Here is a 27,392-nt window from a genome sequence, read left to right as displayed (position 1 = left end):
CAAGATGGGCGCAAACGCATTGGATACGTTTGTATGTATGTGTGTTTGTAAGCATACGGCTGCTCTTTATATATTTTATTTGTAAAATCAAATATTTTAACATTATGCTTATTTTAATATATTGTATTGTAATTTTATCTATATATTTGTAATTGTGTATATATATGTATATATATATATATATATATATATATATATATATATATATATGTGTGTATATATATATACCTATATATGTATGTATACCTTTTAAGTGTTTGTTACACGTAAACAATTATGACCACGATCAGCACACAACGATCAACCTATAGTCCGCTACTCTTATTTGCATCGGCCTCTACGCAAAGCAATAGGAAAGTCGTAGTTTTTGTAAATATAATGCAAAATTTGTTGTTAATTTAAAATACTTTTCCATCATTTGCTTAAACACGCTATTAGACACAGCTCTGCATTGGAACCAATTGATTTGAGTTCGATGCATGGGACAAAACGTGACCGGAAGACTTGCGCAGCCTGTTCGCACTGTAGTAAAATTTTATTATTTTTTATATGCTAGAACAAATTTATTCTATAGCTTACCCATTTGGAAAATTTTTAAATTAATTTTAATTTCTAATCCAGTTTTATCGAATATGCATTCATTTAAACTAAAAATACGATATTAATTTGTGTTTTTTGTTTGTGACATATGGGGGAAACGGAAAGCAGAGCAAAGAGCGAATAATACCCATGATAGGCCGTCCAATTATGTAATTTAAAAAAATTAAGCATTTGTGTTGACTAGTAAACAAGAAAATAATCCATTCAGGTATGCGATGTTAGTTCATTTGTTAATGATTTACATATTTATTTATGAACCTGTATATTAGACGCATAAGATAATTCATAAATAACTAACGAAAAACGAATCTTGTATCTTTGTGTAGTACAATAACAAATTTGAGCAGAAATAAACGTTAATAATACCTAAATAAAATTTTTTTTAACCCGTCTTTGGGCTCGTTTTCAAACCGTCAAACCCACGTTGATTAACGTCTTAGTTGCAAGCAATAATCTAAGAGTTATAGGCTCAGTTAGGCATAGTTAACTTTACTTTACTTGAAAAATGTCACAGACCAACCTTATATTCACACGCCGCCAAATATCTGCCGAAAAATGCGCATACTAATCTAACAAACCATTGCACGGCGTTCGTTTACATTCGGTTGGAGTGTCAAGGCTCGGTTATGCATACTTAGCGTAGCATAGCATGTTTTCAAACGACGTTTGTCTACGCAATTCAAAATAGGGCTGGGAGTTCTAACCGGATTTTTTGTTGACTAACCGGATAATCGAATATCTGATTAATAATTGAAGGGATATTAACCGAATATCGGGCTTTTCGAATCTTAAAATTAACAATAAAATAACAAATGTTTGTGTTCTAATGAGGTGTTCTATTATATAGTTCTCAGTTTGATAGATTCTGTAATTTTGTTTGAATTTTACGAATGCGTTTAAATACTATTTAGATTATCGGAATAATCAAATGAACGGATATCCGAATAAAAAAAGAATATACGGATTTTATCCGTATTTGTACGCCAATATTCGAAAGGATATCCGAATATACCGATAGTCCCAGCCTTTATGCAAAGCCAAGTATGCTTAATTGAACCTTAACACAAAGGTAAGTAATTTCTCGTTAACGGTTGCTATAGAAATCAGAAAACATTTTTTTACTGGAGCACAACATATCCTCGAGTAACAACGAACATGCAATGTAGAGGCACGTTCACATATGTATATACTATATCTACTTGGAAATAAACTTGTTCCTAATTTGAAGACGTATACGAGCAGATTGATTTTATAAAATTGACAACCCGTTGCTATTCGATCTCTGTGGTTAGAATCATACATAAATAAATTTATAGCCATGGAAGGTAAACCTTGTGAGAGCATAATAACCACAGGACCAAAGGGGACGGCTGTAGAGACGAATGCACGATTATACAGCTCGGACAACAAAGCTGTATTGTGGCCGAGCGAACGCATTCCTCAAGGTGGACTTTTCCACACACCCAAGTTCGAGTATAGCAAGGAAACCGCCGATTTGTTGACAGGTGGGACATTGTTTTGGCTATATACATACGTACATACTGATCCTCTTGTCCTCATTCACATTTCAATGTGCAATAACATTCCATACATACATATATAAAAGAGAAAAAGATTAGTCTGGTTATTTCAATTAATTTACTATTTTACAGCTCTTATGGCTGAGTCAAAAATGTCGATGATGATGCGAAAAAAAATTAACTATCACTTACGCAACGGAGAACCATTGCCAAAACCAGAACCTCCACGTTTTAACACGAAGGATCCAGAAGCTGGGGCACTTGATATTTTACGGCATGCGCGTCTGGCCAAGCGAAAGAGTCTCGAACAAATATTGGCAAGCGATGCCTACAAGCTACCTGCTTATCGTCCGAAGCCCACGAATCGTATGCCCACCGAGAAGGAAAAGAAGCTGCTGCAAGAGGCCATGTCAGGTATGCGCTTGGCAGAGACGTCACTGAAAGCAAAGCGAAAACCAAAATCTAGGAACGACTTTAATGCTACTGAGGAGAACCTCATCGATGAACGTAAAGTTTACTATTATATATACATACATACATACATACATACATGATATTTACATACAATATAAGAGTGACCCGAAATTTATGTTTCTACATTTAAGTTTTGGATCAAATCAATGAACGGGCCAACTGGTTAGCGGAAATGGAAGAATTGGGCGAAGGTAAGCGCTTTAGAAACGAGGTTCGTGAACAAATTGCCGAACGGTTACGCCACATAAAGGCGTTAGAGGCGAAAATGCAGATTAAAAGGTGTGGTATACGATACGTGGAATAAAGAATGGCATGCAAAATTATATTCACAAATCTTATAAAGGAATACATACATATACTTTGTCGATCGGACGACAAACTTTATATATCTGTGTTCGTATGGAAAAGTAGCTTATGTCGAAAGGTTGGCTTTAGTATAAATCGGCATTGACTCACCAGCGCTAAGCCGTTGAAAAACTTTTGGCAAATAAACGTGCAAGAAATAGTTCCGATACTGGCAAGTCAATATTCTTGTTAAGTCTCATCCAAAAATTCCTTGTTGTTTAAAGAATAAAGGGAATGCCGTATTATACTAAAGCCAGCCTTTCGACATAAGCTACTTTTCCAAACGAACACAGATATGTAAATATGCTCACCTACATTTATTTAGAGTTTTGTTTTATTCCTGAAACTAACAATAAAACCATATGCCGCCAACATTGGTAACAAAATAAAAATAAAAAAAATCTGTTTAAAGGGCATAGCTCTGGACTAGTATTGTACTGACAATATTTTGAGGTCTCCTTTTTTCTGCTAAGAGTGATTACAATTTAGCTTTCCTTGATTCCAAAATAATACACATTTAATTAAGTGATTTAAAAGTTTTAATATGCATTCAAAATAAAAGTCCATATTCAAAAATTACGCTGTGAAAAAATAGTATTTAAAAATTGCAATGTAAGTAATGTTTAAAATTTTGGGATAAGATTCAGAAGCGGCTTATAGAAGCGCGTGTTGGAAGAATTCAAAGATTTTCTTTCAGCCAAAGGTTTGGAGATACTAAGGGCCGTTGATAAAATAGTAATGGGCGTGCACATTATCCTTATTTCTGAAAATTTTAATGTTTCCAATGATCCCCATTTAAATTGTACATTTCATAATTAGCTTTAGCGATAATGGAATGAAAATTGTTGCCCGCGATTTCCAAGATTCACCTTGTGGTTCAATGTTAATATAACTAATTTTTCGTGGCTTTTTGTGAATTTTAGTGCCTATTCCTGTATATTTCACTTGTATCATTTTTAACGTCATTGGTTGTTGTTGTAGCGGCTACAGCCACCCCGCCCAGATCGGTTAGTCCCCCAATCGTTGTCGTCAAGCTCTACTAGCGGTAGACCCAAGAAGCGTGCAGCCTCGATGGGGTCTGTTCATAAGGTTCAGTGGGTATGCGAAGAAATGCTTTGAATCATGGGGCGTTTCTCCGCATGCCAGGCGTCCCTAGTAATCACCGATGGTTTTAAAATAGAGTATACAATTTCCAGAATGTTATAAGAAAATTACGATTTTCAATACCCGGGCCAGATCTTTTTCGAGATTACATACATATATGCCTCAGTGTTGCATAAATGTTGCATCCCGAAGATCGGGGAAATTACATACCACAACAAGAGCAGGGTGAAGTGCAACTGCGTGGACATTTTCTTAATAGTTAAGCACAATATACATACATACATGCATACGTACATATCAAACGCTGAAGTTATTATACAAATATACAAAGAAATTATTAAAGATCAGACTTAGTTCAATGGAGTTAAATTATTTATTTAAATTTCTTCAATTAAGTAATGCAAGTTTTAAATATTAATATTTCCTTCAATATAATTATTTTTGCGTTTAAAATTTCTGCATATTTGTGGAATATACCCAGATATTTAAGATCTTGTGTTTGACGGCATTCCTCGAGGTTTAGTTTTAGCATCTTAATTCAACCAATTTTCTTTTACTGCTTATTGGCACTCAGAAATATTTAACATGCTGGTAAGTGATAGTGAAATTCACCAACTGCTTCAGCAAACCGATTTCGTATGAGGTAGCCACTTATTACTTCGGCTACCTCGTACGGACGGTCTTCATGGACAGCGTGTCCACATCGAGCCAGAACTTGCATTTGAAAGCGTCCTGTTAAAGACAGTTGCTATATAGTTTATTTAAAAATGTTCGTCTTACATCCATGAACTCACCTTGCATTTGACCTACTGTTAAAGCCTTATCCAAGCCATCAATGCTGGCCAGCAGTAGTTGTTTCGGAACACGCAAATTTAAGAATTTTTCACTCAACCCGGTAAACCAGCCTACCCAGTATTTTTCCGATTTGGACAAGTCTATACGCCAAGTATACCTGTTGAAGAAAGGTAATTAATGAGCCGCATTTACAATCACTTCCACTACATTTAGGAATTTTTGCGAGAGCCATTGTGGCGTAACAGACTGTATCCATTGGGATAGCCTATGTGTTCGTTTCTATGACAGTCGGCGCCTACGTAACGTAAGCAACCAGATTCATATCTGGCTAATACTATCACTACTAAATTCATATATCTAATCAGGGATAGTACACCCTAGAAGTACTTCCTAAAACCCCTTTGGGCAATTTCCATGTTGTTACAACAACACAGTCTTTATAATCAAACGACTCTTATTCGATTATCGCTTTTCCTTGGTATTGTGCATGTCGATTTCTCGTTCAATAAGCGACTGTATAGTTTTTTATCGCTTATTTTTCTTCAACTGTTTGTTTGTAGAAGGATAGGCGACTATAAACTATTCACACACACTTATTTAACAAGAAAAATACTTTGAAAATACCACGGATAATCGATAATCGACTAGCAGTCGTTTATCTACTACTAGTCGACACTCGCAATAGGGGTGTTAATTACCTCTTGTGGGTATCATCAGGTATAGTACAAGGTTTTTTAAAATCTGTAGAATCAGAACTACTGTCATTCTCGCTGCCAGAGGCAGTGGCAGCGACCACAGAAGTTGTTGGGCCAGTTCCGTTATCGTTGCCCATTTCTTCGTCTTCGGAAATACTGAAAGGATGTGTAAAGCAACTTCCTGCAGCACCATCGTCGATATCATCGTCTGCCAGAGGTAGCTCATTTGTAGCTAACTGTTTCGTTGTGCAACTAGGAATACAAATATGACATTGTGTAAGATATTTCTGCCATTACCAAAATTACCCTGATTCAAACTTTACTTAATAATTTGTCCCGGCATTGAGACTTTCGCGCTATCCACATTGCGTATTTGACCGCTTCTTATGCACCATTCAATAGCATTCGGTATACTTTTAAAATGGGTTGGACGCGAACGCAGGAAGCTTTGCATGCTAGCTAGTGCCTCCATTGCGGTACCTTCAACCACATCAATTACAGTGATGCCAATTATGCTCGGGATGAGCGCCTTGTGTGCAATGTGGACAGCAATAGCGGCGCCCATTGAATGGCCAACCAGATAAATGGGTGGGATGTCCTCCGTGTAAAGCTTTAGCACAAGATCACCTATATCTCTACAAAAATCTTGTTTTATCATCCATATGTCGCTATAATTACAAGTGTTTCTTACTGGGCTAGAGTATCTGAAGAGAGATCGTCTTCCTGTTCTGTTTTGGTATCACCATGACCGCGTAGATCGACTGCAAGACACTGGCAATTAATAATACGCGTTATCTCCACCTGAAATAGATGCAGCAATGAGTTTTAACGGAGTTAATTTAGAGATTTGAGATATTACGCAAAAATGTGACCACGTCAATCCAGAATATCCACCGCCGTGCAGTAGCAATAGAACTGGTCCTGCCTTTTGCGGTAGCTTTGTGCGGTAAACACGAAAAGTGCGATTTTGATCCAAAATTACATCTTCCTTTTCAGCAAAGAAATCGCTCCAAAGTGTCGGTTTGAAATCTCGAATTCGAGACTTTTTGAATGAATCACTGAAAAAAAGTTTAGTGTTCGAAACAACCGACTATTAAAGTCTACAACTAAACCATACCTTCTACCGATGCGTCCACCAGGAATAGTTGGTGGGAGACGATTTTTGAGAATAGTGCGTTGCAAATTGGACATTTTTGGTTATTTTTTATTAAAATTCCGTGCCTTAGAAATTACTTCATTGATGCGCTAGTGCCATATACATATATTTTTCTTCTGTTGGTTCCAATCCCCGGCTATTCAACTAGAGTAATGGTCAGGACACCTTCTTAGGCGCCTTTGCAATCGAGAGTTCTAAACAAGAATGTTAAATAAACATAAAGCTATATTTTTTTGTACACGGTTTTATGCTACTTACGACGATTGGAGAATTTTCAACCTGTGTTCGTTTTATTGCTGGGCAATACAGAGTCGCTACTGCGCTGACACCGATGATTGTGTACTACACCGACACACTGCACGGCAACACTGTAGCCAAGGCGAATCCAATGCACATTTTGCTGTGTTTTCGCGCGAAATGATCCGTATCCCGATAAAAATTTGTTTCATTGGCCCGTAGTCATAGTCAAAATAAAGTCGACTTTAAAGTTAGTTGCAGCTTTTTTGACAGATATCCCATTGAAAATTATGTCAAAAAGCTGCAACTAACTTTAAAGTCGACTTTATTTTGACTATGACTACGGGCCACTGATAATAGGCAGAACTTTAGTAGCACTGACAAATGAATGTATACACAAACATATATTAGGTGCGTTCGTTTAAAATCTCCAGCAGAAACCAACCAACTGCCAAATTTCGGCGAAATGTCATCTGTTCTCTCACAAGAGAGAAATATCCAAAATAGTACGCGAACAGAAAATTTGCAGAAACTTGCAAGTTAGACGAACAGCTGATATAATTTTTGTTTACATACAAAAGTGTAAAATTTAAAACGTACGAAAAGTCATCGCAAAGTGTTATACTGACACAGTTTATTGATTAAACAAATAACTACTTATTTCTTACAAGTTTAATTAGTCGCATTTTGTAATTTTTATCTTCCAAACCATCAAATTCAATTTTGTGATTTGCGTAAATGCCCACCAGCTGTTTTTAATCAGCTGTTTTCCTGTTGGCAAAAATTTTTCCAGCAGAAACCAGCAGCTTCCCCTCAAAATGAAATGTCAGTTTGCTCTCTCAATTTCCCCTACTTTGCAAGTTTTTTGCGTACGCGAACGCAAAAACTTGTAAGTTTTAGTTAAACATGAACAATTAACAGCTACGCGAACGAACCTAGTCTGTCATTGCTTGTTGTTGTTGTTGTAGCGGTTACAACAACCCCGCCCAGGACGGTTGGTATCTCAGTCGTTATCGTCAAGTTCCACTAACGGCAGCCCTAGGAAGCGTGCAGCTTCTGTGGGGTTGGTCCACAGGGACAAGGCCGTTAGGGTTGTCGGGTTTTCCGGGCATGCGAAGAGATGTTTCGAGTCATGTGGGGTCTCTCCGCATGCCGGACACTCATTCGGCACATCCTCATTCAACCTACTCAAGTAGGAGTTTAACCTGCTGCAGTAGCCGGAGCGAAGTTGTGCTAGTGTCGTTCATGTCTCCCGAGGCAGATGAAGCTCCGTCTCATCTGTGTCCGGGAGATGTATGCCTAGAAGGGCATTCACAGGTCTAGAGTATACATAGCTCGAGACTGACTCCCTGTGAATGCCGTTCAGGGCCAGTCGGTAAGCTGACGGGTCCAGAGCTTGCTTGATGAACCTCTGGACTTCGTCCGTCAGTTCATATAGATGCCTCTTGACGTGCCTAGGCGAGGGCTCCTCTACAAGCAGCTGTCTGTTTGGGTGGCCACTTCTGTGGCTCCCGATCAGGAACTGTTTGCAGAGCATTATGTTGTGCTCCTTTACGGGGAGCATTTGCGCCTCGCCGTGGAGATGGTGTTCGGGCGACATCAGGAGGCATCCTGTCGCTGTCCTGAGTGCGGTGTTCTGTACAGTCTGTAGCTTCGTCCACTGCGTCCTACTAGTCCCCGGCGACCACACTGGCGCTGCGTGGTTCAAAACCGGCCGGCCTATTGCCTTGTATGTTGCCAGCAACGTTTCTTTGCCTTTGCCCCAAGTACTGCCGGCTAGCGACTTGAGGACCTTGTTGCGGCTCTGTACTTTATTGACAATAGCGGTTGCGTGCGCAGAGAAGGAGAGCAGGCTGTCGAATGTTACTCCGAGTATTTTGGGGTTATTCACCGTCGGAATTGGTGTGTCATCGACGCGAATTCCAGATCTCCTTCGTCCAGGTTGTGAACAGGGTCGCAGAGGATTTCGTAGAGGAGAGGGCTAGACACTTTGCAGTGAAGAAGCGAGAAAGTTCGGAGAGATATCCGTTTACTTTCGAACACAGGTCATCAATTCCATTCCCAGTCGCCAGCAATCGTCGGCGTAAGAGACAATCGAGACTGCCTCTGGTGGTTGAGGGAGCTTTGAAATGTAAAAGTTAAACAGCAGCGGGGAAAGGACACGACCCTGTGAACCCCCTGTTTTATTTTTCTAGGTTTGCTCGATTTGTCTCTAAACATTACCGACGAGTGTCGACCACTCAGATAATTTGCTGACCACCGTTTGAGCCTGAAGTGGCTGACAGTGTCAAGAGCCTTTGACAGGTCCAACGCTACTAGAATCGTTCTCTCACAGGGACGTTTACGGTTAAGGCCACGAGTTATGTGAGCATTTATGGCGTTAAGTGCTGTTGTTGTACTGTGCACTTTACGGAAACCATGCTGATGCTGAATGAATGATGAAGATCATAGTACTTTGGTCATCATGAGCGTTTATTTAACAATCCAGCGATATGAACCGAAAGGATTTTGGTAAATCCATCAACTAGTCAAGGATAATCGTGACAAGTGGTGTCAGAATTGGGACTGTTAAATAAATCTCAGAGGAGAAACTTCCAAAAATGGCCAAAAATTCAAGACTTTAAGATCAAGGAACTCAAACAGAAGTTGGAGAAGCGAAATCGAGCAACCTCCGGAAGAAAAGTGGAGTTAGTATCACGACTGCGAGAGGCTATGGAAGTGGAAGGTATCGACGTTGACAAATACGACTTCCATCGCGAGGACGACGCGACATCCACGAAGGACGAACAGAAGGTAGAGGCTGCTCGTTCATCGAAGGATGTGCAACAGATATCTAGGAAGGTTGGAGAAAAGAAACAGGCTCCCGCTGTGGAGATGGGCATGTCATTGGCTGCAATTTCTTCGCTGAAGGAATCGCAGGATACACGTATGTCGGAGATTTCATCACAGGTACAAGTACAGGAAACACGCGTGTCGTCCCAGGTGGAAGGACAGATCACACAGATTCGGCAGAATTTAGTCAAAGATAGTGCGGAACTCAAAGAGAGGCAAAATAAAATCGAGGAGCGGCAAGACAAAATCGAGGAACTAATTAAGGCGAAAGTTGAGGCTGAAGTAAACGAGTTGGAAGGTGGTCTCCGAGATTTGCAGTTGAATCGTCCAGGCAATTCGACGAACGCACCCAAGGTAAAAACTCCATCCTTTGATGGCACGATTCCTTTTCAAGTATTTAAACTCCAGTTCGAAAAAAAATGGCTACAGCAAACAAGTGGACTATCTACGATAAATCCCCTGCGCTATTTGTTTTACTAAAAGGACCTGCAGCGGAAATCTTGCAGACCATTACTGACTATGAGAGGAACAATTATGATACGTTGATGAGTGCCGTGGAGAGACGTTATGGTAGCGTGCACAGGAAGCAAATTTACTGGATAGAGTTGGAGAATCGCTACCAAAAATCTAACGAGTCTTTACAGGAATTCGCCTCCGAGATTGAGAGGTTGGCTCACTTGGCAGTTGGATACGCATCTGGTGAGCACCTCGAAAAGTTGAAAATCATCAGCAGATTGCGGGGCATGTATACTAAGCGAGAGACGTATGCGAATCCAAAGCCAACATTAAACGTTTTAGTGCACTCCATTCCTTTGCAATTAAGGCTGCTGCAGAAAACTGCAGCAGCATCTCTGCGGGATTGATTAGTTAACTTGCTAATGGAGGCTGCGTGGAGCAGAAACAAAATCATTGTGAGGAAATGCTGTTAATATAATAATAGATAAACATTTCGGGAACGGCTTTGCCGTGCCTTATGTACACAAAATGCAGGGATTCGTCTCAGCGCTACACTTGCATCTATGCTTCTTGCATCTTGACGGCTGTCGCAATATAACACACAGCACTTCATTGTATTAGTTTTTACGCAGTGTTCAACTCAAAAATCACTCACAAATTGCAAATTAACACAATTTAGACTGATTTTTCACTTATAATTCAACTTTCTCTTTCGCTGATTTGTAGACAAAGGTTTATTTACTAGTTACCACAACTGTCAAAATCGGCAAAACCAAAGTAGCGGTACCACTGACGGCGCCACCTTTGTTCGCTGCACCGTGTATTGTATGGGCATGAGCACTTTTGACAGTTGCTTAGCGCTGGACGCGCCAAATTAGAGATGACAGCAAGACAAAAGCTGATGCCAGATAAAACTTTGTAGCTTTGCGTGACATTTATAACTTTGCCAGCAAAGCGCCAGACGCAAAAGGTATGCCACAATGAACGCCAAGAAAACAATGTTGTACCGCTTTTTTACTCATCAAAGTTGCTGTGGATTTTAATTATTTTGATTTAAAATTATCAGCAATGTAATTAAGTTTTATGTTTCTGCATGAAAACCCGAATGTGGACGAAACAAAATAAATATTAAACCGGCTGATTGTCAAAGCGCGCAAAAAGATGGGAGTTGACCATCTTTTCGCTTCGCGCTGCCGCTTCAACAATTTATGTGGCATGCTTTGTGCATTTTCATACAATTCATCTTATCTGTCAAAGCGAATCTGTCACGTAAAGCGAAGCAAAAGTTTTATGTGACATCAGCTTTATAACTTTGCCAGCAAAGCGCCAGGCGCAAGAGGTACGCCACAATGAACGCCAAGAAAACAATTTTGTACTGCTTTTTTACTCGTCGAAATTGCTGTGTATTTTATATATTTTGCTTTAAAAATATCAACAATGTAGTTAAGTTTTATGCGTCTACGTGAAAACTCGAATTTGGACGAAACAAAATAAATATTAAACCGGCTGATTGTCAAAGCGCGCAAAAGATGAGAGCTGGCCATAATTTCGCTTCGCGCTGCAGCTTCAACGATCTTTGTGGTATGCTTTGTGCATTTGCATACAATTCATCTTATCTGTCAAAGCGAATCTGTCACGTAAAGCGAAGCAAAATTTTATGTGACATCAGCTTAAAAGCACGAAAAAAATCAAGTCTGCTACTACCTGTTAAATATGAGCGAGTTTGAACCCTTGTTAATTTCAGAGTTGCCTGCTTTGAAGTTTTAGCAACGTTTCGGTTAATTGCATGTTCGTCATTTTAAAAACTTCAGTGTTTCGTTTTCGCTTGGATAAAGAAGTATGTGTCAAGATGTTGTGTGTGAATACCTTGCGTTTTTCAATTAAAATTCATTAGTAAATGGGTGAAAAATATTTGTAATTTTCTACTATAATGGATACTCATTCACCAATTATTCTAATGCATATTCAGTTTATCAAATCAATAGCGAAGTATATAAATAAACTTTCTCGGCCAAAATAAATGGTTGAGGGTGGGTGCAAAATGCACCGAAAGCAAATTGCAACGGCAAGCAGAAAATGGTAGAGCTGGTTATTTGTGTGAGTGGAGTTTATAGAGAAGTGCGCTGAAAAGTGGTGGAAAGCAAATGCAAGAAAAAGATGGTCAGCGTGCAAATCAAGAGAAGTCAATTGTGATGTGCGTCTGAAAGGATATAAAATTTAATAAAACATGAAGCGGAAGTGACTGCCGCATTGATTGATATTCCACGATAAAACAGAAATTCAAAGTAGAAGTGCGAAATTCACATGCATATATGCTACAAAAGAAAATTTAATACAAAGTCGGTATTGAAAAAAAATCACCGCCATACTTAATCGGAGCAAAGTCCAAACAGTGAAGTATGGAATAAATATCTTGGAAGAATTTCCATCAGCAGTACCAATAAAAAAGTGTGCATGTGAGATGCCGTGCTATATTTGGAGCACTGATTAAAATGTTTATTACAATCACGAAACAGGTGGTGGCTTAAAAAAAGATTAAAGTTTCGTGGCAACTTGGACTTCTATGCCGTCGGCATTGTTTCAACGAATAATTGTTTCCGTTTAAATACCCTGTAGCCCTAGCAGCAACGAGTAAATAGCTGTGAAATGGACATAAAGGTACAAATAAACATGTGTCGAAGTATAAGTAATAAATATAAACAATAGTGACAAAAAATCTTGCAACAACGACAAAAATACCACAATCGATACCGATAAAACGTTGCCAAGTTAAAGCGAAGAGGAACAAGTAAAGTTGAAGAGAACGAAGCATAAATGCAGTTTGTAGAAGGTAAGATCAAAGTATACATAAATAAAAACAGAATATTAAAGAATCTCGTGAGTGAATTTACATACATACAAAAAGACTGTTCGTGCAGTGGATATTAGGGATGGGCACCGTTTCCAAAGATTCGGTTTTTTGATTAATCACAGTTTTTTATTCAGGTTTTAAACCGATTAAAAAAATTTGATTAAAACCTGATCTTTTCGCTTTACCGAATTATAGAAACACCAAAAAACCGAAAAATCGAGAACGAATCAAATTAAATTTTCACTTACACTTATTACTTGATAACCGCCTTTCGAAAAAGGAGAAGGTTACCAATTCGTCTGAATATTTTTTTATTTATGTTAGATACCGCATAACTTTGGACCACGTTAACCGATTTCGATAATCGGAAAGGTAATGTCTCACAGGTGGTCCCATACTAATTTTATTTAGATCCGATCATTGGATCTTGAAGACATTAACGGTACTCTTAAATTATAATATCAGAATTGAGGTCGGTTGTGTTTTTTGCTTAAAATTGCTTGTTTTATAGAAAAACTTCATTCCAAAAAATAAGAAATATATATAAAGCCCCCTGAAACGAAAGAGGATGGACGCCGCTTTATGAAAAGTCACCCCTCCTCCCCCTCACCGCGCCACAGGCCCCTTGGGAGCTGTTTGAATATAGGGGAAATTTGGATTTTTTTTGCAAAAGGATTATAACCCTCACTAAGTAGAATCCTCCTTTCTGTGTTGCCGAAGAAGAGGGGCTGAACACCTTTTGCAGAGATATTTCTGGCATTTTTTTTTATTGTTTGAAAGGTCAGCTCGGAAATTTTCAGGAAACACAATATTTCCAACCGACATTTTTAATAAATTAGTGCACAGACATAGTAAATTTTATTTTTGTAGCGTGAACTGTTGTCTACAAGTGTGTGTAAAAGTTTTTTGATTCGAATTACGTGTTTGGGCACAACACCCCAAAATCTTTGTACAAATACGCAAACAGTACCCAAGAGTTGGACATATGTGAGGGATTCACAACGGTGTCGTAAGTATCGTATTCTTGTATGTCTTTAACTTTAAAATGTGTAACTTTAAAAGCTTAAACAAATGTTTAGAGACCTTGTTTTAATTTATAGGTAGACTAGCCGGCCTCGTATGCGCGAGGCTTCGCCAAGCGCTGAATGTGTTGTAAGGAGTGATAAACAACTCAAAGTACATAACAAAAATACATAAAAATTCGGGCTCAAAATAAATTAAAAAAGTACCATTTCGATGAAGGGGCCAAACATTTATTAACATTTAAATTATATGCGTGCATGTGTATGCAATAGGGATGTTAATTTTTCAGCTTTTTCCGAACCCGGGATTTTCGGGATGTCGTTATCACAATTTATTGAAAAATTCAATGCTATGTAGAATAAAAATAATGGTACCAAATGCAAGAGGCAATTTCTTTAGTATTAAAAAAAAAAATTTTTTTGGTTTCGCAAGGACGAATTTTTTTAATTTTTTAAGCTGATGAAGTTAGAAGGACGAAATTCGAGGACGTTATCGAGTTTATATAAGTCCTTAACATATAGGTAATTTTTTCAAAAACAAATATTGCGAAATTTTGAGGATAAAAATTAAGCGGACATTTTCAATACTTACTAGTCCCTCTGCACTAAAAACTATAATCGGTCTAAGTTCTACAGGATTTCCTCTTTAATTTGATACCCATACTTTTTCTCTAAGCACATTTCTCTGAATTTTTTAAATCATTTTTGAATTACTGACGTCAGAGTGAAAAACTAAAATCGTAATTTTACTAAATTTGACCCATGGTTTCACGAATATATTGACATTTGTGTTTAAAATTTACTATTGCGCAGTATATTTTATATGCATAATGAGCTAGACATTTATAAAAAATATTAATTATTAAATAAAAAAGGAAATATAGCCATGGAAAAAGAGTTTCTTTATTGCCATCAGTGCAAATTACAAATCCCGAATGCCAAGAATTCCGGAATTTTTGGGACCGTAAAAAAGCCGGAATCCCGGGATTAACATTCCTAGTATGTATGTATATATTTAAAAATTATATAAAAACGCAAGAAAATAATACTTAAGTATTTCAATTCTTTGGATTTATGTATATTGTCTGACAAATTCATAGGGCCGCGACATTTTGAGAAGTTTTGACTGTTGTTGTTGTTGTAGCGGCTAGATCGGTTAGTCCCTCAATCGTTGTCGTCAAGCTCTACTAAAGTTACATATAAAAGTATATCTCAACTAACAAAAACTATAGAAGTCCAATTTTCAAACTTTGTGCAGAAATTATAAAAATTTGACAAGTTTAAAACTTTTTATTCAGAATATTTACACAAAAAATCGGCATTCTGCGATGCAGGCCATTATGTTTTAGTATAGAAAAGTGCAAGTTTCAAGTTGGTGAAAACCCCGTTGATTTTTGATTTTTTTTTTGTGCTGACAGTGTCACGCATTTTCTTCCATACAAAGTACGTTCGAAAATTTTCTCTGTGTCCATTTTAATTGGTACGCTTAGAACACAAACGAAACAGTGTAAAACGGCGCTTCTACGAAATATATAGAAAGTATTAAATATTTATTGAATTAGAAAACGGACCATTTTGCAAAAACGAAAAATTATGGAACCAGATTTGGTCCAAATGGAACAAATATGGCAACCGTGGGCACAGCTTATCTATGAATTCTGTCTCTTTACATTTTTACATATCGATGGCTGAGTAAAAGATTAAAAAAAATAAAATAAAAAAATAAATAAAATATTACAGCTGATTTGACAATTTTGGCTCACGCTTTCTTGATTAAAGCAGGGATGCTCAACAAATTTAAACCTCTCTGAACTTGGCAGGACAACTTTTTCTCAAAGCAAAAATTCCTATCGCATAATTTGCCGTTAATTATCCGTAAATTATCCGTGAAAAGAATAATTTTGCCGCGGACATATTTTAAAAAATATCCAGTGCCCTGCTAACTTCCGTGGAAGTTAGCAGTGCACCTTCTGAAAACCAATGAAGGAAACCAGCTAAACCCAAACTAACTATCTGATAATTTGCCGTAAATTATCCGTTGTTTATCCGTGAAAAGAATAATTTTGCCGCGGACATATTTTAAAAAATATCCAGTGCCCTGCTAACTTCCGTGGAAGTTAGCAGTGCACCTTCTGAAAACCAATGAAGGAAACCAGCTAAACCCAAACTAACTATCTGATAATTTGCCGTAAATTATCCGTGAAAAGAATTATTTTGCTTCCACGGAAGTTAGCAGGGCACTCGATATTTTTTTAAAAATGTTTCCGCGGCAAGATAATTCTTTTCACGGATAAACAACGGATAATTTACGGCAAATTATGCGATAGGAATTTTTGCTTTGAGAAAAAGTTGTCCTGCCAAGTTCAGAGAGGTAAAATTTAACATGCTGGGCCAAACGGCAACAACGTCAATAACAAATACAACATTATAGCTCCGGGAATTGCAAAAACTGATGTTTGCCATTGTCTGTCGAGACTTTTTTTTGATGTTCTTGGGGGCAGAACTCGAGCCATGAACCTCCCGGCTACGGCGGCAAGAGCACTATTCAGATCCGAAAAAAGTCAAAATAAATGCAATAGAGTATTACAAATTTTAAAATAAAACCAAATGTGAATTTTTCACTGATTTTTATTTGTTTTACTTTTTCTCTTAAAACAAACCTTGAAATTATTTTACTTTACTGTTTTTTAAATAAAAGTTATCTTTACCGTTAATAGTTTTATCGTAATTTTTGGTCATGACTTCACACCAACATAAGCATTTTCTCTGTATGAAAACTATGTAAAATAAAATCGGTTTATCCGGGTTTTCTTAATTTCAGAATTGGGAACCGTTTTTTTTAAATTGCAATTTTTCGAATAAGTAACTCGAAAACCGGTTTTGAAAAAAGACGAATAATCGAATACCCTACTAATGGCATGTTACATTAATTGTCGCTTTTGACTTGCAAATTTGTTGGGAAAAGAAAAAATGCTTAGCTTTCGTTTTTCGGCAAAAATTTAGTAAGTACTTAGAATGTAAGTAGTGCCAACTTGACACCATCTCTTTGTCCTTGCCTCAGGTGTTGCCAGCGGGCGACTTAGCTCCTTGTTGCGGTTATGTATTACATATATTAACAAATGCGGTGCTCGCCGTTGATTTCTGGATGGTTCAGACAGGTGGCCATTTACTTTCGGGACGTCATGAATTCTATTTCCGGACGCCAACATCGAACAATGGAAGCGTATGCTCCAACCGACGGACCCAATTTTTTCAAAATCAGCATGCATATTCCGTCGAGACCAATGGTTGTGGATATGATTATCTATAAAATAAGACACCTTACACTTGAACAAGAAAAATGTATAAATAATCATTATTTCAACATTCTCGTATATGTACAAGGTATTTTATTTCACATACACTTCACATAAGAAATTTACAAAAGATCTCTAATATTAGAATCATATGTATAGACACACTTTACATTGGAAATTACAATTAGAAAACCGTAAACAACTCAACACGTTTGGGAGATATACTAAATTCATTATATTGCCTCAATTAGTAAATGTGTTAATTGAAATTGCCATTTGAAGTAAGACTCTCACTAAGGGAGGTACTTGAAGACTTGAAGTGTTGATAGCCGACGATCGTGTCTTTATAATTCTAGGTTTTTATATTTCCCACGTAAACACTGTGAGCAAAATGTTGAGACTGTTAATACGCACACACGATTGTAAACAATTATGCTATTATGCACATACATATGTATATGTGTGTGTATGTATGTTTTAATAAACACTGAACCCAGTTTATTGATGCAGTCGTTGTTTTTAAATTCTATTAGGCCTTTAGTGAGTTATCTACCGACCTTTGTACAAGCTGAATTCCGAAAGAAAATGAGCTGAGGTCTTTCTACATTAAAGTAACGATAAACACAACACGAGATCGTCAGCAAAAAAATTTCAAAAATCACCGATAATTTGCACATTACTTGCATACTCGAAATGTTCTTAAAAAATTTGATTAAAAAGTTTGAAATTTTTATGAAAGTTGTATGCATTTTTCTAAATTTTGTAAAAATCTAGAAACTTTTATTTATGAAGTTTTTGTTATAGTGAAACTATTTTTATTTAAATTTTTATTTTTTTTTCTATAAATATACAAAATTCGATTTCCTTTTTGGTTGTTGTTGTTTCCGACAGGGTGGGTGTATGATGTATTTTGGAACGAATTTCCGTCATCCCTTGTCAAATTTGATTTGGAGACAAACCGGTTTCGGCTTCGTGCCATCTTCAGTGTCATTTTTCGAAAAATTTCGACAAGGGATGACGGAAATTCGTTCCAAAATACATCACAAAATTCTACCTTACAAGTGTACATAGAAATGCATTTATGTATGTGTGTATGTATGTATATGTAATTTTGCCTTATTATGCTGGAAAACTGGAGGAAAGTATTTTGGGAGATCTTTTTGAATATTAAATTCGATCACCACTTAATCGCGGTATTCCTACAATTGGGAACATATGAATTACATAAAATAACGGTTTCCGTACTGAAGCAAACACCACTCATTTGTTTTAGCCGAAAAATGTCTAAAAAGTTTATTAAATTATTTACTTAAGCCCAAGCACAACAAATTAGACGCCTAGATGTCTTTCGAAATCTCACGAAGAAGCCATTTAATCAAAACAACGCACATTTCTAGCGCAACATCATTGACCCCGATTTAAAAGCAAACAAGGGAAAATCAAACAAATACATATTTAACTAATACAGAGGTTCCCAAACTTTTTCTTCTCGTAGATCCCTTTCAAAAATTTACTGGTTTCTGTGGACCCCCTGGTGCTACATTTCTAAATATTCCCAAAGCTCTTAAAAAAATGAAATGTGAAGATTCAAAAACTAAACTCGGAGTGATAAAACTAAAATATTTTTTTTACCACCATCGAATCAACCATCAGAAACTGGGTGAATACTTCGCTCAGCAATGGCTGGGAGGCATCGAGGGGATGCAGGTGGGCAAAACTCATGTTGCCTTCAATCTCAGAAGGTCTATCTAGTTTTTTGCTCTCACTGAGCAGACGACACTGCAGACAATTTGTTGGACTGCTGACTGGTCACTTCACGTTGCACAAACGCCTGACTGTGATAGGCGTAAATGACAAGTCCATTTGCTCATCCTGCCTTGAAGAGTATGAGACGGTGGAACATTTTTTGTGCTTCTTGCTTGCTTGGTTGTTTGTCACCGATTTTGCTAGACTCGTTTTTTTCTTTATTGTCAGTTTCTGAATTAAAAGTTTGTCGTCAAAAGCTTAGCCGTCTTGTTGTTTTAAGTTTTGTGTTTAAAAAATGTGAATGATAAATATTTTCCACCTCACTTTAAAACTCGGAGCGATAAAAATAAAAATGATGCCATCAACACAAATAAACTATTTTACAAATACTCCACGTACAAATTCATGAGGGAGCCGAGCATTTGGAAAGTGGGTGTGCTAAAACTGGTTGCGGACCGAGGAATGCCTGGTCTGAGCCAATTTTGGCCAAATCCTGAGTGACCTGGCGCCCAGAGTAAAGCAAGCTTGTTATGTTTACCACAATAATTTCGTCGACACTTGCATTGTCAAACAAGTTGGGAGTTAGGTAGAGGGCTGGCCAATGCCTTAAGTGCAGCTCGGCTGTCGCTGCAGACACGTAAACTCCTTCCGCTCCACCTACGTTCCACCACGCAGTTCATGGCTTTGAGGATTGCAATTACTCCAGCCTGGAAGACCGAAGCATATTCCCCAACAGAAAAGTGAATCCTATCCCCATTAACTTCGAAAAAGAGCACAGATCATGACCCAGACACAGTTTTGGAGCCATCAGTGAAGATTCGACAATGTACGAGTGTGGGCACAGTGCTGAAATTAAACCAGCACTGACCCTCAGGGAACTCAACATTAAACAATCTCTTCAAAAAAGGTAATAGTGGCGTACTATCCTGTATCATTGAAAAGACACACAAGTGCTTAAATCTGCAGGTGGCCTTCGTCGCCTACGAATCGAGCAGACTTGAAAGCAAGACTTGACGTGTCTGAAAGGGGTCTAACAAGCTAACTATCGGATTACATTCGACAACATCGAGCAAGCGTTTATGGGGGGTGAAATACAGACATATGTACATACATATGGAGGTATGCGCATATGTATGTAAGTTGATGAGTAACGCAGGAAATGTCGGGCAGAGGCATTCCCCAAAAAGTGTCTATGCTTGTAAATATGTATGTACATATCGTTTAAAGTACAAAATCGCGTATGTAAGGTTCCCAAATTTTATAGTAGAGAGTAAAAAGAGCCTAATTTTAAAATGGTTCTCTCTTTTATAAAGTACATAATCGCATTTAAGGCTAAGTAGTATATTTAAAGAGTTTCGGTGAGCAAATCCAATTTTTGGCAAAAAATGTTAGTTACGGGGTTTTGCAGAACGACGATACGCGGTTCTGTACTTTAAACGACGATATGTACATATATATCGCTCATTGAGTTAAGTATGCAGAAATGACCGCCAGCTCTTCTACTACTTATGTTGTGTAAAAAAAATTTCAAAGATGTATAGCTTAACAAAAGGCCATTAGAAGAAAATTGGTCTTCATTTATAACCGACTTCAAAAAAGGAGGAGGATATCAATTCGTCGGAATATTTTTTTGCCGCATAACTTTGGGGACCACGTCAACCGATTTCTATAATTATTTTTTAAAATAAAGTTGGTATCTCGGTTGGATCATTGGATCTTGAAGAAACTCCTAAATTTTTATATCAGAGTTGAGGTCGGTTTTGTTTATTGCTTAAAAGTTACATGTTTTATAAGTGATCGAGGTTTACATAAAGAATATTGTGCATATGCACACGTGTATGTATGTATGTATGCACGTACATATGTATTTATTTACATATGAAATATATGCATATCCATCTCCCGCCTTTACATCTGGGATGACTAAAATAGAAACAGCTGTATGACACGCGATGCTCCCTAAGTTGCACGCCAGCTCATCAAATTGAAGTCTTTTTCAGTGAAACTAAGAACGTCACCTTACGTTAAAGATTTCTTTTCTCAATGTAATTCCGTGTGTGCAAATGTATGTACATACATAGATACATATGTATGTGTACACGAGTACCGAACCCTATAAAATATCGGGTTAGACTAAGAGTACTCAATAAACTAGACCTACATAAATTTTTGTAACCAGTTAATAATTTGGACCAAACACACGCAAAGGCTTCTTTACATTTAACATTTCGTGTCCTCGTTCCTTCTTGCATTCTTGCATTGAAAGCAGAAACCGGTCAAATGGACCTACCGGTATGTAATCCCGAGCCAGCTGACACGATCCGTCTTACCAAAGCGCCATGTAAATGAAAACTCAACACCGCAGAATTTTTCTGTAGTTGTAGCCCGTAGCGCAGAAATCTGCGAATTTTAGATTTTTCCGTGTCAGCTGATTTCTTCCTTCTTTAGATGGTTGCCACTTCGTCAGTTTTGCAGATGGTAAAAAAGTTATAAGTTCCTATTCAAAATACGTTTAAAATATTTGAAATTTATTATTGAATAAGGTTTTTTTTGTTGAAAACTAAGTAGTTTATATTTAGCTACAATCAATTATAGCACGAAAAATTGTAGTTGAAAAGGTAAGGCATTGATGAGTGGCAACACTGTAGTAAGCAACACTGAGGGCTCCAAAAATTCTGCGTTTAAGTATACGTTCTGCGTTCTTGACTAATTTCAGCTTAAGATACGAAATCTTAAATGTACATAAATAGGCCTATGGGTGTGGTAGTAACTGGTTACAAGCATTTACTTACTTACGTCTAGTTTGTTGAGTACTCCTACTCCAACCCGATATCCTACAGGGTAGTGAATATCAGCCCCATTTTTAGATGCGTTAAGAAGTGCCTAACGCAGCTAATTTCAGAAGTATTTGGGGTATGTACTAGTATGTGTAGGTATGTACATATATGTATATATTTACTTATGTATGTATACTCCAGAGGATAGATTGATCGGCTTGCGCCATGCCTTTTCATGGCGAAATTCCAGTTTAAAAAAAAGATTTTTTAGTTTATAAATTTGTTTGTTTGCTAAGTTTGAGCAATACCAATTAAATAACTAATTTAATGACAAATTGCTAGAGAAACAACTAAAATAAGCTATGTACTGCAGTCACCGTTTTTGTAAAAAGATATTCTGCTGTGATCGATTGCTCCTTCCTAAAATAGATTCCCTTTAGAATTTGTGATGCTTGCTGTGGCAAAAATCAAAAAATTTGCATTTGCAACCGAATTATTTGCAAGTGTGTGATTTGTGCGTTTTCAGGCCGATTGCATTGGCTCTCTCTAAGTTGGAATATTTTCGCTTTTTGTATGCCACGGGCAGTATCTGCATTGTTTCTTTTTTTTTTGTGGCTGCTGCAGCGCCAGCACATGTATTTCGAGCCATAAGTAGTGTTGTTCCGATAAGACCTTGTACTCGATACCTGTACTCTTTAAAAATATTGAAGAAAAGTATCGATGCCACAAATGTATCGGAGATAAGTACTCGATACTTACTCATATCGAACTCATTGTAAATACTTATGTCATGTGAAGAAAAACAGAATCGGTTCGAGTACTCTCCGACCAAAACTTACCCGAAAAGTAGCCACAAGTTTGTATCTTGAAAAATTTTAATAGTTGACTAGTACGGGAAAGCAGGAATTGACACTTTCTTTATTAGCCAACTTAACGTGGTGCAAAAACCACAACAGCATGATTCATATATTGTCAGAACCGGAATTCAGATTTTTTGGAAAATCAAGTAAAACTTTAATCGCGTACTCGATACCCACCAAACCACTTGCGGGAAGGATTCGAGTACAAAAAGTACTCAGTACTTGAAGAATGTATCGAGTAATTACTTGTAGTTACTCGTATCGGAACAACACTAGCCATAAGTATAATTGTTGTTGCTGGTGTTGTTGTTGCAGCTGCGCATGCCACATGTGTTGTCATGCCACATTCCACTTCGAGCATATTAATGGCTGTGATTATGCTGTTCTCGTTTCCTTCGAGAACTTTGCCGTGGCACCACTTATATAATGTGCGTGGATTAATATGTACGCAAACATGTACAATCTTTTAAAATTTTGATTTTTTTTTTTTTAGTAATATTCACAAAGTCTTGCAAGTTGAAATTTAGAAAATACAACCGACTTCAGTGCTCATATAAAAATTTATGAGTACGATTAATTTTTTCATGATCTAGTGATCAGAACTAAACCAAATTAGTATGGGACCCACTCAATTCAATTCACGTGATCCAAAGTATTTATGCATAAAAAAAAATTGTTCCAATGAATTGATAACCTTCCTCCTTTTTTGAAGTCGGTTAAAAATATCGTCACTAGACACGAATAAAGGCGCGAGCTTAAAAGATGAGTCAAAAAACTCCAGCGAAGATAGACTCTTAACATAGTTGACGGTGAAGAAAGACGCGTTAAAATATTTGACGGCGAAGAAAGATCCGTAAACTTATTTTCGCGTTCGACTATGTTTGCGGGTGTAACAGTAAGTAAATTCCCCAAAGAGTTTTTGTGGAATGATGCTGAAGTGAGAGTCCTTGGCCAGGAATAAATCTATGTTTACGCGTCTTTCTTCTCAGAATTTTACCTTAAGCGTATTTTTTCGTAAGAATTTTTTTACGCGTCTTTTTTCGTCGTCAATACACTAGTGCGCCTTTGTTCGAGTGTAGTGACGATGCACATGCATTTCAATGGAGGTCTGCACACGGCCGTTGTCGGCTAATAATATTTGCATTAAAATTGCACAAAAATGAGTATTTCATCTATAAAATCTGTGGAAACTCTTAAAAAGTGAAGATTTACAATAAAATTAAAGTGATTGTTTTAACTACCAAATGTGACGAAATTATAAAAGAAAAGAAGGGAGAGTAATGAAAAATCATGCTATTGCATATTAATGAGTCTTAAGAATTTAGTGATAATAAAAAATATAAATGCATTTCCAAGCAAGTTGCAAACATATTGTCGAGTTCATTCAAACAAAGGCCTTGATTAGGTATGTAACTTGATAATGGAAATTGCTGCATCTTTTAGGCGCATCATTATTACATTGTTACATCCATTGTCACAAGCTAAAAAAAATCGAGGTAAAAATAGGTTGAATGATAAAAAGTAATTTGTTTTAAACTGCATAAATACAATATTATACCTTTAACGTTCATTGATCACCTTAAGAAAATAGTAGTAATGTTGTTTGCTTTGGAAATGAAAGTATATACATACATATTTAATTCAAAATTTTCAGTTCTTCCTTCCGCATGAAAGGCATCGCTATTGCTCTCGTCAGGGGCCACTCGGCTTACTCATCGATACCCCAAATTGTGCTTACCAAGTATCTGCAGAAGAAATAACCTCTTGCCAAGCCGTATTTTTCACCTTTGTATTTAGGTGGATAACAGAGTTGGCCACGGCCTTTCGCTTGACCGACAAATCATAAGTAATCCATTGTCGTCATTAGTAGCCTGCTGCTTGGCGCGCGTGTGTGTGCTNGGGGGGGGGGGGGGGGGGGGGGGGGCGGCTTGTTATAACCAGCCTGGTGAGGCATAGAAAGTCAAACGTGTGCTCCAAGTATGAAATTAGCATATGATGATGTTTTAATTTAAATGGATTAATATAAAATATTTACATCTGCAGTTGGTGCTTATCGCGGCTCTGATCGAATCAGTAGCGCATTGCTTTGATTATCAACATTTACCCACCACTGGCACTTAAATACCTAAAACGATGTAAATCGAAAATCATTGGTGTGGTCGCTGGTGGACAAGGTCATTATCATACCATTAGATCGGCTCTGTCGGAACGTAATGTACTCGTAAACGTGTTTTGCGCTTTTATCTTAAACACATTCATGCATACATATGTACATATGGGCGGCGCAACACAACAGCATCCGCACAGCTCACTTGCCACTCACTTTGCTTTCAAAAGCTTTCCTATCGCTCACTAGTTATTTTCTGGAAGCGTAAATTTTGTCTCGCTTAATATTACGGTAACAGATATATATATGTATGTATGTATGTATCAGGGATGTTGCGAATATTTGCGTTCGCATTCGTTATGCGAATGATTCGCATCGCTTTACACATTCGCATTCGACATTCGACAGTAATAAAAACGATTGCGAATGCGAATGTGTACATGGGCAGAGAGTCCACTCTAATATTGTTGCAATGGCTCTAGGTCTGTCTAACCAGGGTGCGGACAAGCAACATTGATGGGCCTTCAACAAGTACTGCTAAAAGTCTTATAAGCAACCTAGAAATAATTTTAGATTCCTCCAGCAAAAGCGAAGACTCGGATGTAGAATCTGGAGACATTAGAAAATGTCAAATTAAAGCTCAATTGAAGGCCAATCTTAAAGAAAAACGAGCTCATCTTGGTAAAAATCCTCTCGATTGGTGGAAAACTAAACTAAAATACGACAAATTGACAGATCTGGCCCGCAAATATTTGAGCGCTCCACCCGCCAGCGTTCCAAGTGAGCAATTGTTCAGTGCAGCCGGCCTTATATGGGCGAATGCGAGAAATAGTTAACAAAAATCGCAAAAAATGCGTGCAATTCGAATTCCCTCATTTTTGTGTCGGAAAAGGCATAGTACAACTTATTCTTATTTCATATTTCTTTTCGCATTTATTTGAGAAATCTGATTTGCACCTCTCTTACTTCTTGAAACAAAGCTCTAAATGGCATAGGTCTTAAGCACTATATCTTTTTATAAAATACAACAGCGGTTTAAATAAATTTATTTTTTCAACGGAAAAAAGAGACGTTCGGAACGCATATACACGCTTGTTTTAAAGATAATCCAACCTTTAGTTTGCTTACATAATATTTTGTAAACTTCATTATTTTCTCGTCAAAGTATTTTTGTAGATTGTGCTCTCCATGGATGACAATTTAAGGGTCTCCGAAATAGCCCCAAAAAAATCAATTATACAAACAGAAATATACAAAAGAAAAAAAGAAAAAATAGTTAAAATTAAAAAATGTTTAAATAAACAATTGGGCATTATTCTCTGAAGTCTTCTGAAGAGAAGCAGAGTTTTCAGATTGAAAAATTTTGATTTCCATGGATTCTATGCTATTTCTACGAAAAGTCTTTTTTTCCCCATACAAAATACATGGGAAACTTTGAGCGCTTTGAGCGACCTCTAAATATATTTTGATTTTAAAATAAAAAAACAGGGGTATATTTTTTTCGGCATAGAACAATCCTAGGGGGTGAGAGCATTAAATTTCCGATTTTACTTTTTTTTGGACCACCCTATTGTACATACATAAATACATACATGCTGGCAAGGCACATGGAGTGGGAGGATCACAACGAACACATTTCAACTGACCTAAAGTAATCTGCTGCTGTGTCTGCAAAACCTGATGTAAAGCAATTATTTGTGAGGACAAACATGCACACACACACGCACACATACATACGTATCTACAGTTGTCCACAAAATAATGGGAGTGCGATATTTTGACCAGTTTGGGCCATTTGCCTTTGGTTTATCGAATAGGGGTATTCCCGAAGTCCTGAAAAGCCCTTACGCGGTGCACGGATTGCACTGATTGCATGGTGAAAACCGGTTTTCCCACGGCACAGCTTTGCAAACCGTGCACCGTGCAAGGGCCTTGCAAGAATTCGAGAATACCCATAATATTTATTATTTTTTCTTTTATAAAAGTCTAGATGGTTATACAACAAACACCGCACGGTCAAAATTTTGGGTTTAATTTTTAAGCCGCGCTGGGACTACTGCCTCTTTTAATCTCTTGTAGTCTACTTATTAAACCAGTCAATAGTTTTAAGCAATTTTTAATATATTTTGGTTTAAATTTTAGTCCGAAAAGTTCGTGGTTTAAAAATCAAACCAAAATGTTTTAATTCTAGTTTCTAGGTTTCATATATAGAAAATTTGGTCTAAAATCTAAACCGAAATAGAAAATGTTTGCACACAGCGAAGTGAGGTGTTGATTTATTCAAACTCAACATATGAAAGCATATTTACATGCGTGGCTGTAGCTGAGTGTGCAAAGATGCTTGATACAATTGGCTGCTGCCAAGGCTGTCCGGGTTCAATCCTCATCAGACGGAGCATGAAATTTAAGATTTTTTATTTTTTATATTCTTAATTATGAAAATGTTTGGGTTTAAAATTTAAACCGAACTGTTTAAATTCTAAACCCAACATATGTGCTCTAATTTTTTTAAACTTGGA

General features: G+C 37.3%; 3 protein-coding genes across 3 annotated transcripts in view; 2 read left to right on the top strand and 1 right to left on the bottom strand.

Moving 5' to 3' along the window:
* The first annotated feature begins 178 nt into the window (after nucleotides 1-178).
* Nucleotides 179-3,033, top strand: LOC108361368 (UPF0193 protein EVG1 homolog). Its single transcript, XM_017613979.1, has 3 exons — nucleotides 179-2,105; nucleotides 2,253-2,627; nucleotides 2,726-3,033. Exons 1-3 carry the CDS (start codon nucleotides 1,919-1,921, stop codon nucleotides 2,896-2,898), a joined length of 735 nt encoding a protein of 244 aa, XP_017469468.1. The 5' UTR covers nucleotides 179-1,918; the 3' UTR covers nucleotides 2,899-3,033.
* Nucleotides 3,034-4,403: 1,370 nt separating this feature from the next.
* LOC108361370 (protein phosphatase methylesterase 1) lies at nucleotides 4,404-7,035 on the bottom strand. Its single transcript, XM_017613982.1, has 8 exons — nucleotides 6,948-7,035; nucleotides 6,651-6,883; nucleotides 6,393-6,591; nucleotides 6,225-6,334; nucleotides 5,857-6,168; nucleotides 5,537-5,785; nucleotides 4,838-4,995; nucleotides 4,404-4,775 (listed from the first exon to the last, which is right to left on the bottom strand). Exons 2-8 carry the CDS (start codon nucleotides 6,722-6,724, stop codon nucleotides 4,624-4,626), a joined length of 1,254 nt encoding a protein of 417 aa, XP_017469471.1. The 5' UTR covers nucleotides 6,725-6,883; nucleotides 6,948-7,035; the 3' UTR covers nucleotides 4,404-4,623.
* Nucleotides 7,036-12,037: 5,002 nt separating this feature from the next.
* Nucleotides 12,038-27,392, top strand: part of LOC108361366 (uncharacterized) — a gene marked incomplete at its 3' end in the record, with an annotated part of 166,799 nt that continues 151,444 nt past the window's right edge. The window contains exon 1 of the mRNA XM_017613972.1: nucleotides 12,038-13,044. The remainder of the gene's footprint in view (nucleotides 13,045-27,392) is intronic.

Source organism: Rhagoletis zephyria, unplaced genomic scaffold (assembly GCF_001687245.7).
Source record: "Rhagoletis zephyria isolate East Lansing unplaced genomic scaffold, Rhagoletis_zephyria_1.1 Rzeph_scaffold_00745, whole genome shotgun sequence".
Taxonomy (NCBI): Eukaryota; Metazoa; Arthropoda; class Insecta; order Diptera; family Tephritidae; genus Rhagoletis; species Rhagoletis zephyria.
The sequence above is the reverse complement of the archived record's forward strand: the minus strand, read 5'-3'. Positions and strand labels throughout refer to the sequence as shown.

What these genes read in the sequence shown, in the direction of transcription:
- LOC108361370 (XM_017613982.1), bottom strand. Translation starts at nt 6,724, where the DNA reads ATGTCCAATTTGCAACGCACTATTCTCAAAAATCGTCTCCCACCAACT. An exon ending in CCTGATGATACCCACAAGAG is followed by an intron (nt 4,996 to 5,536) that starts GTAATTAACACC and finishes TTTCTTCAACAG; the next exon opens with GTATACTTGGCGTATAGACT. An exon ending in AACAGTAGGTCAAATGCAAG is followed by an intron (nt 4,776 to 4,837) that starts GTGAGTTCATGG and finishes TGTCTTTAACAG; the next exon opens with GACGCTTTCAAATGCAAGTT.
- LOC108361368 (XM_017613979.1), top strand. Translation starts at nt 1,919, where the DNA reads ATGGAAGGTAAACCTTGTGAGAGCATAATAACCACAGGACCAAAGGGG. An exon ending in AACCGCCGATTTGTTGACAG is followed by an intron (nt 2,106 to 2,252) that starts GTGGGACATTGT and finishes ACTATTTTACAG; the next exon opens with CTCTTATGGCTGAGTCAAAA. An exon ending in GGAGAACCTCATCGATGAAC is followed by an intron (nt 2,628 to 2,725) that starts GTAAAGTTTACT and finishes TCTACATTTAAG; the next exon opens with TTTTGGATCAAATCAATGAA.